This window comes from Coptis chinensis, chromosome 4, assembly GCF_015680905.1.
Source record: "Coptis chinensis isolate HL-2020 chromosome 4, ASM1568090v1, whole genome shotgun sequence".
Classification (NCBI taxonomy): domain Eukaryota; kingdom Viridiplantae; phylum Streptophyta; class Magnoliopsida; order Ranunculales; family Ranunculaceae; genus Coptis; species Coptis chinensis.
This window is the reverse complement of record NC_141459.1, coordinates 18,626,834-18,641,860: the sequence shown is the minus strand read 5'-3', so window position 1 is coordinate 18,641,860 and position 15,027 is coordinate 18,626,834. Positions and strand designations below refer to the sequence as shown.

At 36.7% G+C, this 15,027-nt stretch overlaps 1 protein-coding gene across 1 annotated transcript; it reads right to left on the bottom strand.

The window, feature by feature from the left end:
* Positions 1 to 289: 289 nt before the first annotated feature.
* Positions 290 to 4,319, bottom strand: LOC147502356 (receptor-like protein kinase BRI1-like 3). Its single transcript, XM_086603872.1, has 2 exons — positions 3,704 to 4,319; positions 290 to 1,377 (listed from the first exon to the last, which is right to left on the bottom strand). Exons 1-2 carry the CDS (start codon positions 4,107 to 4,109, stop codon positions 560 to 562), a joined length of 1,224 nt encoding a protein of 407 aa, XP_086459998.1. The 5' UTR covers positions 4,110 to 4,319; the 3' UTR covers positions 290 to 559.
* Between the last annotated feature and the right edge of the window lie 10,708 nt (positions 4,320 to 15,027).

Here is a 15,027-nt window from a genome sequence, read left to right as displayed (position 1 = left end):
TGACAAATGCGTTGTTTTTCCAAAAAAAAGACACTATGGATCTAAAACCAATTCAAACAAATTGTACAAGCTTTTAGGAATGGAAATGTACCATGGACATTGCAAACAAGATGAAACAATTATGCGGTCCGGATATTAAGATCACCAAAGCATCTTTAGAGAAGCTAACTATCTTGCAAATAGGTTAGCCAAGATTGGAGCTTTGTTGGTGACAATGAACGAGTTGTATGTGAAGGAAAACCGGTGGCTATGCAAATGGGAAGGTCCATACTAGACCTTCTATATATTTCAGTGACTGTAAACTATTACTATTCTTATAAATGGTAATATCCGACTGCTTGAGTTGGCGTGATCATTAGAGAATGATGTTGCATCTCTAAATACCTTTTACTTTTCTTTTAATACAATTTAACTTACCAGCAAAAAAAATAGAAGATTATTTTGACAGACAAGCCGCTTTTTCGAATTTGTTTGATAAGCCTTAATTGATACCTCTGCTAAAATTTCTTCAACTTTTGCTCTGCATTTTGAAGTTGCAAATAACATTACAATCCGTTCTTCAATAACCCAACGGATCATCACTCGTAGTGCGAAAGGGACCCCGCCCATGCAACTGACCATCAACCCAGGAATACTCGGTACGGTACCTAGGACGCCCTGGCCGATCGTACTCTGGTGGGAACACTGTTTGACGAGTGACGATATACAAACCATCCGGTCCGGTCCCTGGTATCCGATATTCTTCAGTGTTTTCTTGAGATTTTTTAAAGCGATACCAATAAGCAAGCGAGACCAAACCAATAATAATGAAAGACCCCAATACGACAGGCACCACTGTTAGTATTACTCTGCGAGAAGACTTGTGACTGTGGGGATTATTTCTTTCCGTGGAAATGGAATGACTTGAAGAACCGTGAGAATCACGAGCTGAAGAATCTGGGAACCTCAGCATACCGTTTCCTGGATGAAAAGAACTGTGAAATCTCTTTAAACTGTGCGGTATTGTTCCACTGAACTCATTTTTCGTTAAATCAAGCGTCTCCAAGTGCGTGAGCATGTTAAGCTCACTAGGTAACTTTCCTGATAAGCCATTATTTCCCAAGTTCAGTGTCCTTAGGGACTGGTAGTAACCTATAGATTTGGTTAGCGGTCCCGTAATGTTGTTACAAGAAACATCAAGTATCTGTAACGGAAGAGATCGATCTGGACCTACCAATTCACCAAGAGAAGGTAACTCCCCAGTTAAATAGTTCTGCGAAAGGTTGACCGTTCGCAGGAAAAAGGAAATGGTGAACGTTCGTGGAATAGCTCCTGTGAACTGGTTGTTACTCAAGTCCAATTCGACCACCACACGGAGAAGTAAGAATGGCAGAGCACCTGTAAAGGGACACAAACATTAGCAAGCTTATTTATGTCGCTGATAAGCCTGATATCCAAATAACAGGAAACACGCCTGTACCACATATCGAGTTAGTAGTAGTACTCTAAAATTCCTGACTCCCATTTAACATACTGATGCCCGTCTTTGTTGAGCAATAATTAGGTATACTTGCTCAGTTGCTGGTCAATTCCACATGTAAAAAAACTAGCACTTGCAGTCTTGCAGATGAAGTACAACTGACAAACTAATTCACAAAAAAAAAAAAAAAAGTAATCCACAAAAATCCACAGAATGGCAGATAAAATAGAACGATCTTTCAAAGAATTAATTCAAAGCATTCAGTATCCCGCTACTTAAAACAAGTAAAGACTTTTGAGTGCAGTTCTAATTTCATTTTGTTGAATTAGGTTTTGTTAGGGCTTTCTTCATATAGATTAAATAAATTGGTAAGAGTACGCAAATGGTAATAATGAAATTTTGCTTCGGAGACAAAATATAGTGACAAGGCAAAATAAAAGTGGTTTCTTGCATGCGTAATCTAGTTTAATCAAAGGGGCGTACACAAGAACTTCTAGCTCAAATGGTTGTGTACCCCTCTCATCATAGGAGATGTTGCAAGTTCGAATTCCACCAAGTATTGGTTGGGATTTCTTTCTTGTGTAATTATTTGATGGGGGTCTTTGGGCCAAGTGAGCGTCTGGGCTAAAGACATGGTGTTGCTACGATAGGTGGGCCGAGGAGCGAAAATAAGTCTTCATGACAAGGTGAAGGCCATGACAAGGTGAAGGCGGTTGGGTCTACTCAAAGTGGCGCATTCGGGCTAAAGACATGGTGTTGCTACGATAGGTGGGCGAGGAGCGAAAACAAGTCTTCATGACAAGGTGGAGGCAGTTGGGTCTACTCAAAGTGGCACATCGGCGAGAGCATTCGAGCTAGGTTCCTTTCGGGGTTGATGAGCCATTCGGGCAATATAAGCCTTTAGGCTAGGGTCCTTCAATGTAACCGGTGTGAGTTTGTCTTAACTCTCGAAATATTTTTAAAAAAAAATGTGTTATTATTCTAAAATGGTGATCTTGGGCACACCGATAAAAACACTCCCTTACCCCAACTTTAAAATAAATAAATTAAATAATTTTAGACACATTTAGATTCCTAAATTACTATTTTTTTTATTAGGTGTACTAAAGACAAAACAAGCCATTTATTTAATATACATCGTGGGACTCCATACGTACTATACCCTAGATAATCTAGGTTCTTCACTTGTAATTGAAAAAGACGTGTTCATCTTCTTCTTCTTTGTGTTAATCAAAAGAAAAAAGTGTTATTAATTTCTTCTTTCGATCAAAATAACGAATACCCAAAAAGCGTATTGTTATTTTTTTCTTTAGTTTAATCATTTTGCCCTTATTAGAAATACCCAAAATTAATTTGGGAGATATTATTGGATTGTAGTGGTTATTGGGGTATGACCAGTGTTCGTGATGAAACGTCCGAATTCCTCCCAATATTTCGGTTTTTTTAAAAACCGGAATTCAGAATATAGAATTGAATTATTGATGATTCCGAAAACAATCGAAATTCCAAATATAATAGAGTCGAAATTTGATGAATTTCGGTTTTTAGATTTGTATTTTTCGGGATTCCAAAAATTCTGAAATCCCAAACTATAGGTACGACAAAAACTTAAGTTAGTTATGGGGTATGGGAGTGTTTTTATAGGTGTGTCCAAAATCACCCTTCTAAAAGTCGTACAGTGAATGATACTATGAAAGTTGACATGAGATGGTACCACTGATCGTAGATTCAATTTTGTTAAACCAATGTTAACAATCAAAAGCTTGCTTATTCGATTTATTGCCCATTTAGTTTAAAACTTAATCTATAAAAAAAAGTTTAAAACTTAGCGAGTGGATCGGCGTTAGCATCAAATTTATTGTTACTATTCAGACGGTATATCAACCACTAATTGGTAGACATTTGTTCTTTGAAATGGGTTTACTTAATGTTAGGTATGTATTATAGCAAGGAAGGCATTTTATAGATTAAACATTTAGTTCACTATCCTGTCGATAACTATTAAAAATAGGAACCAATTCTAGTTTTCGATTCACTACACCAAATGCTAATTTCATAGTAAAAAGTAGGACCATATGCTTAATAATCCTAACATAAATGTTATGTTAATTCTAAGCAAGTGGGTTGTGACTACTGAGTACTGACTGGACACGTATGTGCCGAGCTTAATTTCTCTAACATATAAATATATGTACTTTCCTATTTGTTGCTATAGATTTTATGAAATTCAAAATAAATATTTACCTGAGAACCTATTCGAACTGAGGTCCAAGGACTCTAAACTCCAAAAGCTGGGTGCGCCTACTCCAAGGAATGGCTGTCCACTCAGCTGGTTCCTAGCCATGCTTAAACTCCTAAGCATTCTCAACCCAGTAAGTGCGCTCAAGTTTACCTCCCCCACCAAACCCAGACCTTCCAATGTGACCCCAATTACTGAGAAGTTCCCATAGTTACAGTCGATTCCGTGCCAACTGTATGGACACCGAGTGAAGTTCCCAACCCAAGTATCAAATACTTGAGGGGCGTTTTGGATGTCTCGTTTAAATGCCAAGAGACATCCAATGTCTGATTCTCCCTCCTTCACAAGAATTGAACCACTAAATGAAATGGTGAACAACAAAAATAAAAATATAATAAATTTAAGAGCCATATCGGCTTCAGCTACCGTGGTAAAATGGAAAGCCGGCAGATTGAGTGGAACGTTGTGTAACAAAGTTTGGATCTTTTTTGTTGTTGGTGGTGATGGTGAAGAAGAAGAGTGTTGAAGGAGTAGAGAGAGAGATTAATAAATGAAGTGAAGAAGAAGTGAAGAAAAGAGTAGAGAGAACTTACTTAAGGTGCAACGTTTGAATTAACACTGTGCATTCAATAAACATATATGTATTGAGGGAGTGGTAACAAAATCCACATAATTATCCCCATAGTCTACATGGCCAATTAAAAGTTTCAACGGTTTGTTTTAGTTTCTAATTAATGAACACTTCTGTCACCAAGTTTTTGTTTTTATATATTTGATTTGTTGGGTAAAATACATATTAGTTGTTAAAAGTTAGTCAATTATAGACTTAAGTTTTGATGCGTAAGGATTTAGAAGTCTTTCCTATATACTTAGATTTTTGGATTTTAGTAAAGACTGTTAGTAAATTAAAGACTATGTATAGGTTAGAAATTTAACTTACATACTACTATTTCGATGGTATTATTGTTTAGAAGGTGATATATATTGGCACCAAGGCTTTTTGTTTTATGTGTAGCTATGTTTGTATAACTAGGCATGTGTAGTGATACCTGTTGGTTTTTGTTTGACTTGGTCTGACTTTATATGTCAGAATTTGGGCGGGCTTTTATGTTCAGAATGAAGTTATAAACTTAAGCTTAAGGTTTAATAGCTTCAAGCATTTTTCGGTCATTAATGATATTTGATATAGCTTCGTATCATCAAAAAAAAACAAAAAATGGAATAGCAGGTAACTTGATTTGAGCAAAGCGTATGACTTCAATTGTACGTGGAGGAAAATGCATTGCATACCTAAGATATGATGATCTTGTTCAGTGTATTTGTAACCAATTCATATAAATCGGGCCACTGGAATTTTTGAAAACAGAGAAAGAAGAGCAGGAAGAAGGCGTGCCTAGCTACGCAAACAAGTGATTTATCGTTGGAGTTTGGTTAGTCATCAATCGTTGTCTTGCCACGCTGACATGATTTTGACCGTCGGGTTATGGAGTATGTGTGTATAACACTCCTATTTTTATTCTCTTCTTTAATTAAATATATATAAAATTAAATAATAATAATAATAATAATAATAATAATAATAATAAAATTAAAAAATTAAAAAAAAAATAGAAACATAAAAACCTACAAAGTGGGATGAGTAGTTGCTGGAAGGATAAGTAGTTGCTAGAAATAAGAGAGGGGGTACGGTTAAAACCTTTTCCTATTGTTGGGGGTTTGGATATACAAAAGAAATGAAGAAAAGAGAGACGTACGCTTGAGAGGGTTGAGGAGGAAAAGAAAAAGGAAAAAGAAAAAGAAAAAGAAAAAAATGGGAGAAGATGGCTCGATCACTTAACGCGCCGACGGTCGATTTTCTTTTTGGATTAACAAAGTGAGTAGCCTAAACTCTAAACAGTATTTTTATCTTGATATTAATTAAAATATATTTTTATTAACAAATTGGTTCTTTGATTTTACTGGAAATCTGACGAAACAAGAATGTTAGTTATCTGGATCGCCATAAAGAGCATGCGTTACTAATGAACTTCTGTCACCAAATTTTTGTTTTTATATATTTGATTTGTTGGGTAAAATACATATTAGTTGTTAACAGTTAGTCATCATAGACTTGAAGTTTTGATGCGTAAGGATTTAGAAGTCTTTCTTATATACTTAGATTTTGGATTTTAGTAAAGACTGTTAGTAAATTAAAGACTGTATGGGTTAGAAATTTAACTTACATACTACTATTTTGATGGTATTATTGTTAAGAAGGTGATATATATTGGCACCAAGGCTTTTTGTTTTATGTGTAGGTATGTTTGTATAGCTAGGCATGTGTAGTGATACCTGTTGGTTTTTGTTTGACTTGGTTCGACTTTATATGTCAGAATTTGGGCGGGCTTTTATGTTCAGAATGAAGTTATAACCTTAAGCTTAAGGTTTAATAGCTTCAAGCATTTTTCGGTCATTAATGATATTTGATATATTGGTAGCTTCAAGACTTTTCTGAGACTGATGATATTAGATACTTGGTACTGTTTGATTTACTTGATGGCTACAGGTGGAATAACATACTATTCAAATAATGAAAGGTGAGCATAAATGGACTGTCATAATATAGATTCTACAAAAGTACAAAACAGTTATAAAATCCAAGAAAAAGTGTGTCCATATAGATCCAAGGAATGGATTACATGTGAGTATAGTTTTACTTCTGGTCTGACATGGATTCTCTTTACACTCTGGTATATATGGGTTTGCTTGTATTGTCGTTGGTGGTCTGTAGGGCATTGATTATTTGGAAGCCCTTAATATATATTTAAATCTTTGATTCTTATGAGTATGTAAAAGTTCGGTATAGCTATAACTGGTGTGAAAACATTATTGAATGTAAGAATAGATTTGCTGAAATTTTAAGAAAAGTTAGCGCTGGTATGATTTCGAGCTCAATTTTGGTTTAGTTAGAGTTTGAACTAGTTTTTTTTTTGAAAACACGAAAAAGTAAGGTCTGAAAGTCTGCTTTTCAACCCAATTGACCTCGTTGCATTGCGAGGTTTGTGGATATGGTTACGGTGTTCGTAAGTTAGCCTGTCAAAATTTTCTGATTGCAGAAATCCAGTCTGTGTCTGGTTTGGAATCGAGTTTTCACATAGTTAGAGTTAGATTCAAACTCTCGTCAAAACATGAAAAAATAAGTTTTATGTGTCTGTTTTCCAACCCAATTGGCCTTGTCGCATTCCGAGGTCTGTGGTGGTAGATATAATGTTTGGAAGTTTGGTTGACAGAAAACAGTGCGTCAGAAATCAGTTTCTGTGCACTGTGTTCAAGTCCAGTTTTAAAATAGTTAAGGTGAGAGTTAGATTTTTTTATAAAACATAAAAGAGTAAGATTTGGAAGTCTTCTTTCTATTCCAATTAGCCTCATCGCATTCGAGGCCTGTGGAATTAATTATGACGTCCCGGAAGTTTGGTGGCAGAAAGCAGGTCGTCAGAAATGAGTTTAAATGCGGTGTGTTCTAACCTAGTTTTCGTTCACTTAGAATGAGATTGAGTATTTTTGTAAAACATAAAAAGTAAGTTCTGTGTGTTATCTTTTCAAAACAAAAATTTGGGGTGTGACGGTGTGGTTGTCCATGCGAAAGTGAAAGTTGAAAGTTGAAAGATAGATCCAATGCAGATATCCAAATGAACAATCGGTGATCATCCATTCATAACTCAAAATATGCATATAAGATGAATACACAATTCAACTTGTCGGCTTATGTTAATTCAATAATCTGATTGTGATTTATGAACCAATTTTCTTCCTTTTGCATTTTATGGTAGGTACAAAATATGCATACCAAACAATCTATTTAAAATTGCACTACACACTGATAGCCAATCAAGTTTCCACTGGTAAACTTTCAAGATGCTACCAAAGAAATTAACTACTTGCACTTTCCCAAAAACCATAGATACAAGTATATAACACTTCTTAGGATGTTCTAATACATAAAAGAAATAAAATCAAGTACTAAATAAAACGCATGAACTTATTTTGTAATTAAACGACCATTTAGAAACTATAAAGCTTAACCTTCGCTTTAGGCGACAAACCGAGGGAGGCTTTAACATTTCATAGCCTTGCTAAGGATAAAATCTCTTATAGAAAGTGGCAGGTGATCTGGGGATAGCGAAACTGTGGAATCTTGACCATCGTGAACCATGCCGATGGATTTTTTTTGAGCAGCGTCAACTGTCTTTTAGCGAACTCTTCAATTGTGGTAGCATTCACATTATTGTGTGACAGGGTGGCTCTTGAATGAATGACATCATTAAATGGTTTATAAAGCCTCCACTCAGGCATCCGCTTGTATCTAGCTCGCGGAAGTAGTAGCTAAATTTGTTTTACTGCCCCGAGAACCACACTAATTACATCGATTCCAAAAGTTCAAGGTTCAATCTGCAAACATATGTTTGTGCAACCTATATCGATCTAAAAATTCAAGAATAGAAAAGATTTTTGGACTACAAAGATAAACTATAGACTAGACAAAGTTCATAATCTTGAGAACATCTCAAAAGATAAGATCCTATATCTGCAAACAGAATTGGTGGGACCTTACATGGACCAATTAGTCGAGGAGGATGAGAGGACTGTTATGAATTGAGGGAAAATAAGTATGAAGATACTGCTGAGAGAAGTTAATAAATACAACCACATGAGATATATTTAAAATCTTTTGAGGTAAAGAATAAACAAGGGAGAAAGCATTGAAACCTTAAGTTTGTCGATTAAGGCATGAAGAGCGACTTTGGAAGCAGAGTAAGCACCCGCCCGTGGTCCAGGAGCCAAAGCTAACACTTCCAATATTTACTATCTTTCCCTTTCTCCTAGTCGCCATGTGAGGCACGGCGGCCTGAATTAACCTCATTGGACCTGTAAAACATAAATGTAAATCTAAAGCGAGGATTTGAACACCATCCGCAATGTGTTATAGAAAGTTAGAAACACACATCATGTTCCTAAACAACTTTGTTTTGCATCATCATAGTCTCTCAAGTAACTTCGGGATTCATCACATTCATATGTTTTTCGACCTGTACATTCTCTCAATGTGATTCATACCTCTACGGACTACCAAACCAAGTTATCTTTCAGTCTTTTACTATGCTCACGGATGCCCTTTTAAAGACCTTGCACCAACCCACTTTTTCGATGTTGCAAATTCACATAACTACATAACTTCATATGTAGTTATTATTTTGATCGAATCTATGTTATATCCTATGGGGAAAAACATCTACACCGGGGAGGGTCGGCCCAAGGGTGAGTGGTGGTTCGGTTAGATTCCCCATTTTGCTTCGGAATGTTACTTCCTAGTGGTGATTCCAACAATTGACTCAGAGGGTGTTAGGAACCTTATTAGATGGAAGTCTACCAATCTATTTCCAATTTCAAGCTCTAAGTTGTTGGAATCTTCATGTGTATTTCAAATACTTGTGTGTTGTTTAGTCCCACATTGGTGAACCACCACTAGGTAGTGAGGTATTTGAGGTGAACCTCTAGCATAAGGGCGTGCCCTTAGGGTACAAATGCTTTTGTGTTAGGAGGGAGGACTCACCCAAAGCCACACACGCGCGCGCCCGCCCGCCCCGCAACCGAACCGAGCCGAGTCGTGTCGTGACGTGGGCTTGGGCTTGGGCTGGTTGTCTAGTGGGTAGTGGTTTACCTATTCCCTAAACTGGTTTTTTAGTGTTGCAGCAAGTTTCGGTTTGCTAGAGTTCTACTCCAAGTTGGTTTTGTGAAACCGACTTTGTGAGGTTTCCTTCTCCCATCTGGTAACCGGATCACCTCTATATAAACACTGCTGTGTCTATAGAGGGGATCAATTACAGAGAGAGAGAGAGGACGCAGAGAGATAGAACTTGTGTCTTTGCTCTTGCCTCGATATCAAGCCGAGGGAAGTCGTGCATCTTTGCCACTATAGAACCAGCAAAACAGAAGTTGTTGAAGTCGTGCTACACCCTTCTCTAACCTACACGAAACAGATAAGTCTTTATTGCTTCAATCTTCTTCTCTTCTTCCTGTCAGCCGCCAGAGAGAGTTATATTGCTGTTCTAGAGGGTAGTCTATTCTAGTGCAAAGTTAGACTGCTGTTAACCATTGAATCCTGTGAGGAAGACGCATGCTTGTTGCCTTTCTGCACCATTGGAAGGGGCGAAATCTTTCCTTAAGGACAGCCTAATCCGCGCCTTGGTTATTACCTGTTATTCTGTCCTTGTCTTCTATTGTTTTCTTTTATCTGCATACAACATAAGTATCATGTCAGATATGTAAAGAAGCTGATAAGAATTAATGGACATACTAAGGTAAGCAAACCGCACAATTCACGATGGGAACGTTCAACTAGATGTGTTTGTAACTCCTTGCAACAATGAGTACAAAACCAAGGACCACGAAAAAGCGTAATATCTAAGCTATCACGGAATGCAATGTCGGAGATCATCTTGCGGGGAAGCAGACGTCTAGAGCAAAAGAAATCAGCATAGGTGACAATTATTGATGTTGAATATATATTAGGCATGACCAAGGCTTGAAAGAGGTTGTTATAGTAGTATAACACTGCACTGGATATATTAATTATCGCCTCATCCCAACTGAAAGCGATGTGTAAGTAATAAAAGAGGATTTCTTTTGCTATATAAATGGGAAAATAAAATTATTTTCCTCATTCTTTGTCTAGAGTCTAGATAGCTCAAGATGCTACTTGTTATTATTGGTTTTGAACCTTGCTTATGACCAATATGCCATTAGAGAGTGGCCCCGTATTTGAGGCCTCTGCCCCGCTCGGAAGTCGAAATAACAAAATGAGAAGTTTCTTGGCCACCTTCCCTACTTAGTAGTACACAACAATGTGACATACAACTTAAGGAAGAAGGTTCCTCAACAATAGAAAATAGCATTGTAAAAAATCAAAACAGATGCTTCTCACGAAAGATTGTTCAGATTACTTCTTTCATATATGTTCCTTCATTCCACATACTTGGAAAAGGTTATAAACAAATTAAATTTTTTTGTAAGCTAAATACTAGAGTCTACTCTCACAAAAAAAAAACTAGAGACCAGTGTTAGGTCATTCATAATTCCTAGTTCAGGTTTGGACAACAAGGAAGACCAGGTTTGGACACTCGATCAGTTGTTGTACTGTAGGAAGTTCATAGTTTCATGGAGATATGTGTGCTTAATTAACCAGATATGTGTGCTTAATTTAGAAGGTATACTTGTAACAACCAAGGCTCTTAATTAGGTGAAGTTCATTAGTATATATTTGATTAAGTGCATTACTAAAAGAGAAACAGAATGTATACTTTGGCAATACTTACACGGGAGAGCGGGAGGCGCGGGCATCTTGCCTATATAAAGAGGATGAGGAACTGTTGGAATCTTTTGTATTTCGAATGACTATGCAAATGGAGGAGATGAACAAAGAGTGTTTTCTCCACTTTAGTGCATAGAAGATAGTCCCACATTGGTTATCCACCACTAGCAAGTGGAGTATATGAGGAATTCCTCTACCATAAGGGCGTGCCCTTAGGGTACAAATGATTTTGTGTTAGGAGGGAGGACTCACCCAAAACCACACCCGCCCGCTCCGAGCCGGCTCGGGTTCGGGACTGGCTTACAGTGTGTGGGTAGTGGCTTGACCAATTTCCTAAACTTGTTTTTGCTTTAGCAGCAAGAAACCGACTGCTGTCATTGTCACTTCATTGTTTTCTTTATTCACATACTTCAATCTTAAGGAAAGAATCGAGATGTCTACACCAACAGACACGCCGAACAAAGAAACCAATTCAGGAGTCATGGAGGTTACTTCGAATATGAGGGATGTTGTACTGAATGCTTGCAACTTACCCAATGTGTTAAAGATTGAACAAAAAATACATAATAGAGGATGCTAGTACTCAAAAATATGTTGTGGGGACTTTTCTAAAGTTCCAGATGAGAGAGGATAGAGATGTAACGTCTTAAATCCATGATTTTCATGTGCTAGTTAATGATTTGAAAACTGAGGGTATTGATTTACCCGAGACCTTTGTTGCTAGATGTTTGATTGAGAAACTCCTCGAGTCTTGGAAATACTATAAGAATAGTATGAAGCATAAACGCAAACAGATGACTCTTGAGGATGTGATCATTCACATTCACATATAGGGAAAGAACAAGACTCGAGATGAGGTGTTGTCTAAGGAATTATATTCAAAAGCCAATATCATTGAAGGTAATCCCAGCAAATCCAACAAACACTCTAAAAACAGAAATACAACAAAAATAAGAATTTCAAGGTCAAAGGCACTTCTTTTAAAAGGAGTGGTACTGGCAATGGTAATTGTTATGTTTGTGGTAAACCGGGACATAGGGTTTTTTAGTGCAGGCACAAGAAGGACACTGATGATCATCCCAATGCTAATTTAGTTGAGGGAGATGATATAATTGCTGTTGTAGTGTCACAAGTGTTCATGGCCACTGGGAAGAAGAACTGGGTACTAGATTCTGGTGCCACCCGCCACGTCTGTGGTGATGTTTGAAGCCTTCTCAGACTACATACTAATGAAAGATGAAAAGGTCTATATGGGTGACTCAAGGTCTGTTCCTGTTGAGGGAACATGCAAGATTCTTCTAAAGTTAACTTCAGGAAAAACGCTTTCACTTAGTAATGTTCCTGAGATTCGTCAGAATCTGATTTCTGTGTCATTACTAGGAAAAGCTGGCGTCAAAGTGACTTTTGAAAGTGACAAGTTCGTTCTGAGTAAGAATGAAAGTTTTGTTGGGAAAGGTTATTGTAATAACAGTGGTCTTTTTATGTTAAATGTACTTAACAACATTATTATTAATGAGAATGAATCTGCTTCTGCTTACTTGCTTGACTCTTTTAATATATGGCACGGTAGACTAGGACATGTGAATTTTCAGTATATGAAACTGATGAAAGCATGTGGTTTATTGTCGAATATTTCTAATTTTTCTAATGATAAATGTGAGATATGTGCTGAGACTAAAGCCACAAAGAAATCTTGCAGAACTGTTTCTAGAGATAAAATTGGATTACTAACCCGTATTCATACGGATTTTGGTGAATTCAGAAATACCATGTCTAGAGAGGGGAAGTTTTATTATATTACATTCATAGATGACTTCTCTAAGTACACCATGGTATATTTACTTAGAAACAAGCATGAGATAGGTGAGATGTTTCTCAAGTACAAAGCTGAAGTTGAAAACCAGCTTAACTATAAGATTAAAAGACTTCGGTTTGATAGGAGTGGGGAATATGAGTCTAACCCCACCCCTTCCAGGACTTTTTTTTGACAATAATGACTTTATTCATGAGACTACTCCACCATACTCTCCTGAGTCTAATGAAATAGCAGAACGGAAAAATAAAACATTAAAAGAGATAATGAATGCTATGCTTGTAAGTTCTGGAGTTTCCCTAAACTTGTAGGGGGAAGCAATCTTATCTGCTTGCCATATACAAAATAGGATACTCAATAAGAAAATAAGGAATAAGACACCATATGAATTATGGAAAGGTCATGTACCTAACCTGAAATACTTCAAAATGTGGGGGTGTCTTGCAAAGGTTCTCGTGACCGAACCTAAAAAGAAAAAATTGGGACCTAGAACTGTTGATTGTATGTTCATTGGTTATGCTCATAATAGTGCTGCATATAGATTTTTAGTAGTAAAATCTGATAATAACCTTATCGATGCTAACATTATTATATAGAGTAAAAATGTTGATTTGTTTGAGAATATGTTTCCTTTGAAAATTGGCATTGAGAGGTTGGTTGCTCCTAGTGAACAACAATCAACAGATCCCGATATTTCTGAACAAGAAATTCGGAAGAGTAAAAGAGAGAAAATCCACCAATTTTAGTGATGACTTTTACACGTTTCTCGTTGATGATGATCCTGTGACGTATAATGAGGCAATCAGTTCTAGAGATGCACCTTTATGGAAAGATGTTATAAACTCAGAACTATATTCGATTATATCTAATCACACATGGGAGATAGTTGATCTACCTCTTGGGACGAAACCTATATGTTACAAGTGGATCTTCAAAAAGAAACTGAAACTAGATGGTTCCATTGATAAATACAAGGCTAGACTAGTAATCAAGGGATTCTCCCAGAAAAAAGGCATTGACTATTTTGATACTTATGCTCCTGTAACTAGGATTTCTTCTATAAGAGTTCTAATGGCTCTAGCTGCTATTCATAATTTATTTATTCATCAAATGGATGTAAAAACTGTATTTTTGAATGTTGATCTTGATAAAGAAATATAGATGCAGCCTGAGGGTACTATAGTACCAGGGAATGAGCAAAAGGTATGCAAATTAGTTAAGTCTTTATATGGGTTGAAACAAGCGCCAAAACAATAGCATGCAAAGTTTGACAGTGTCATGATGTCCAATGGATATCAAATAAATAATGCTGATAATTGTATTTACTTTAGATTTTTTGAAGTGAATACATATGTGATTATCTGTCTATATGTAGATGACATGTTAATCATGAGTCCTAGCATTGATATTGTGAGAAACACCAAGATGTTCTTATCCTCCCAATTTGAAATGAAGGATTTGGGAGAAGCTGATGTGATTCTTGGAATCAAAATCATCATAAACAGTGATGGATATACGCTTTCACAAGAGCATTATGTTGAGAAGTTTTTGAAGAAGTTTAACTATGATGATAGTAAGCCTGTGTCGACACCTTATGAGGCAAATAATGAACTTAAGAAAAATAATCAGCATAGTGTCCTTCAGTCTAAATATGCCCAAATTATTGGTAGTCTCATTTACTTGATGAATTGCACTAGACCTGACATTGCTTATGCAGTTAGCAGGTTAAATAGATGCACTCATTGTCCTAGCAAGGAACATTAGAGTGCGTTAGATAGACTAGCCAAGTACTTGAGAGGAACAATGAATTATAACATACGTTTTAGACAAACTCCACCTTTGATAGAGGGTTATTGTGATGCAAACTAGATATTTGATTCTCATGATATCAAGTCCACTAGTGGTTATATATTCAAGGGTGGAGGTGCAGTCGTTTGGAAATCTTCTAAGCAAACCTTGATAGCTCGTTTAACCATGGAGTCCGAGCTTATTGCTTTAGATAAAACAAGTGCTGAGGCTGAATGGCTTAGAAACCTCTTGGCAAATCTTCCTATTGGTACAAAACTGCCGCCAGCTGTACCTATGCATTGTAACTGTCAGGCCGCAATAGTAAAGGCAAAGAGCAAATTGTATAAGCAGACATATACGTCTAAGATTACAGTCTATAA

Excerpts from the sequence above, each read along its gene's own strand:
- LOC147502356 (XM_086603872.1), bottom strand. The coding sequence starts at position 4,109 with ATGGCTCTTAAATTTATTATATTTTTATTTTTGTTGTTCACCATTTCA. Across the intron at positions 1,378-3,703 it reads CAGTTCGAATAGGTTCTCAG|GTGCTCTGCCATTCTTACTT; the intron begins GTAAATATTTAT and ends GTCCCTTTACAG.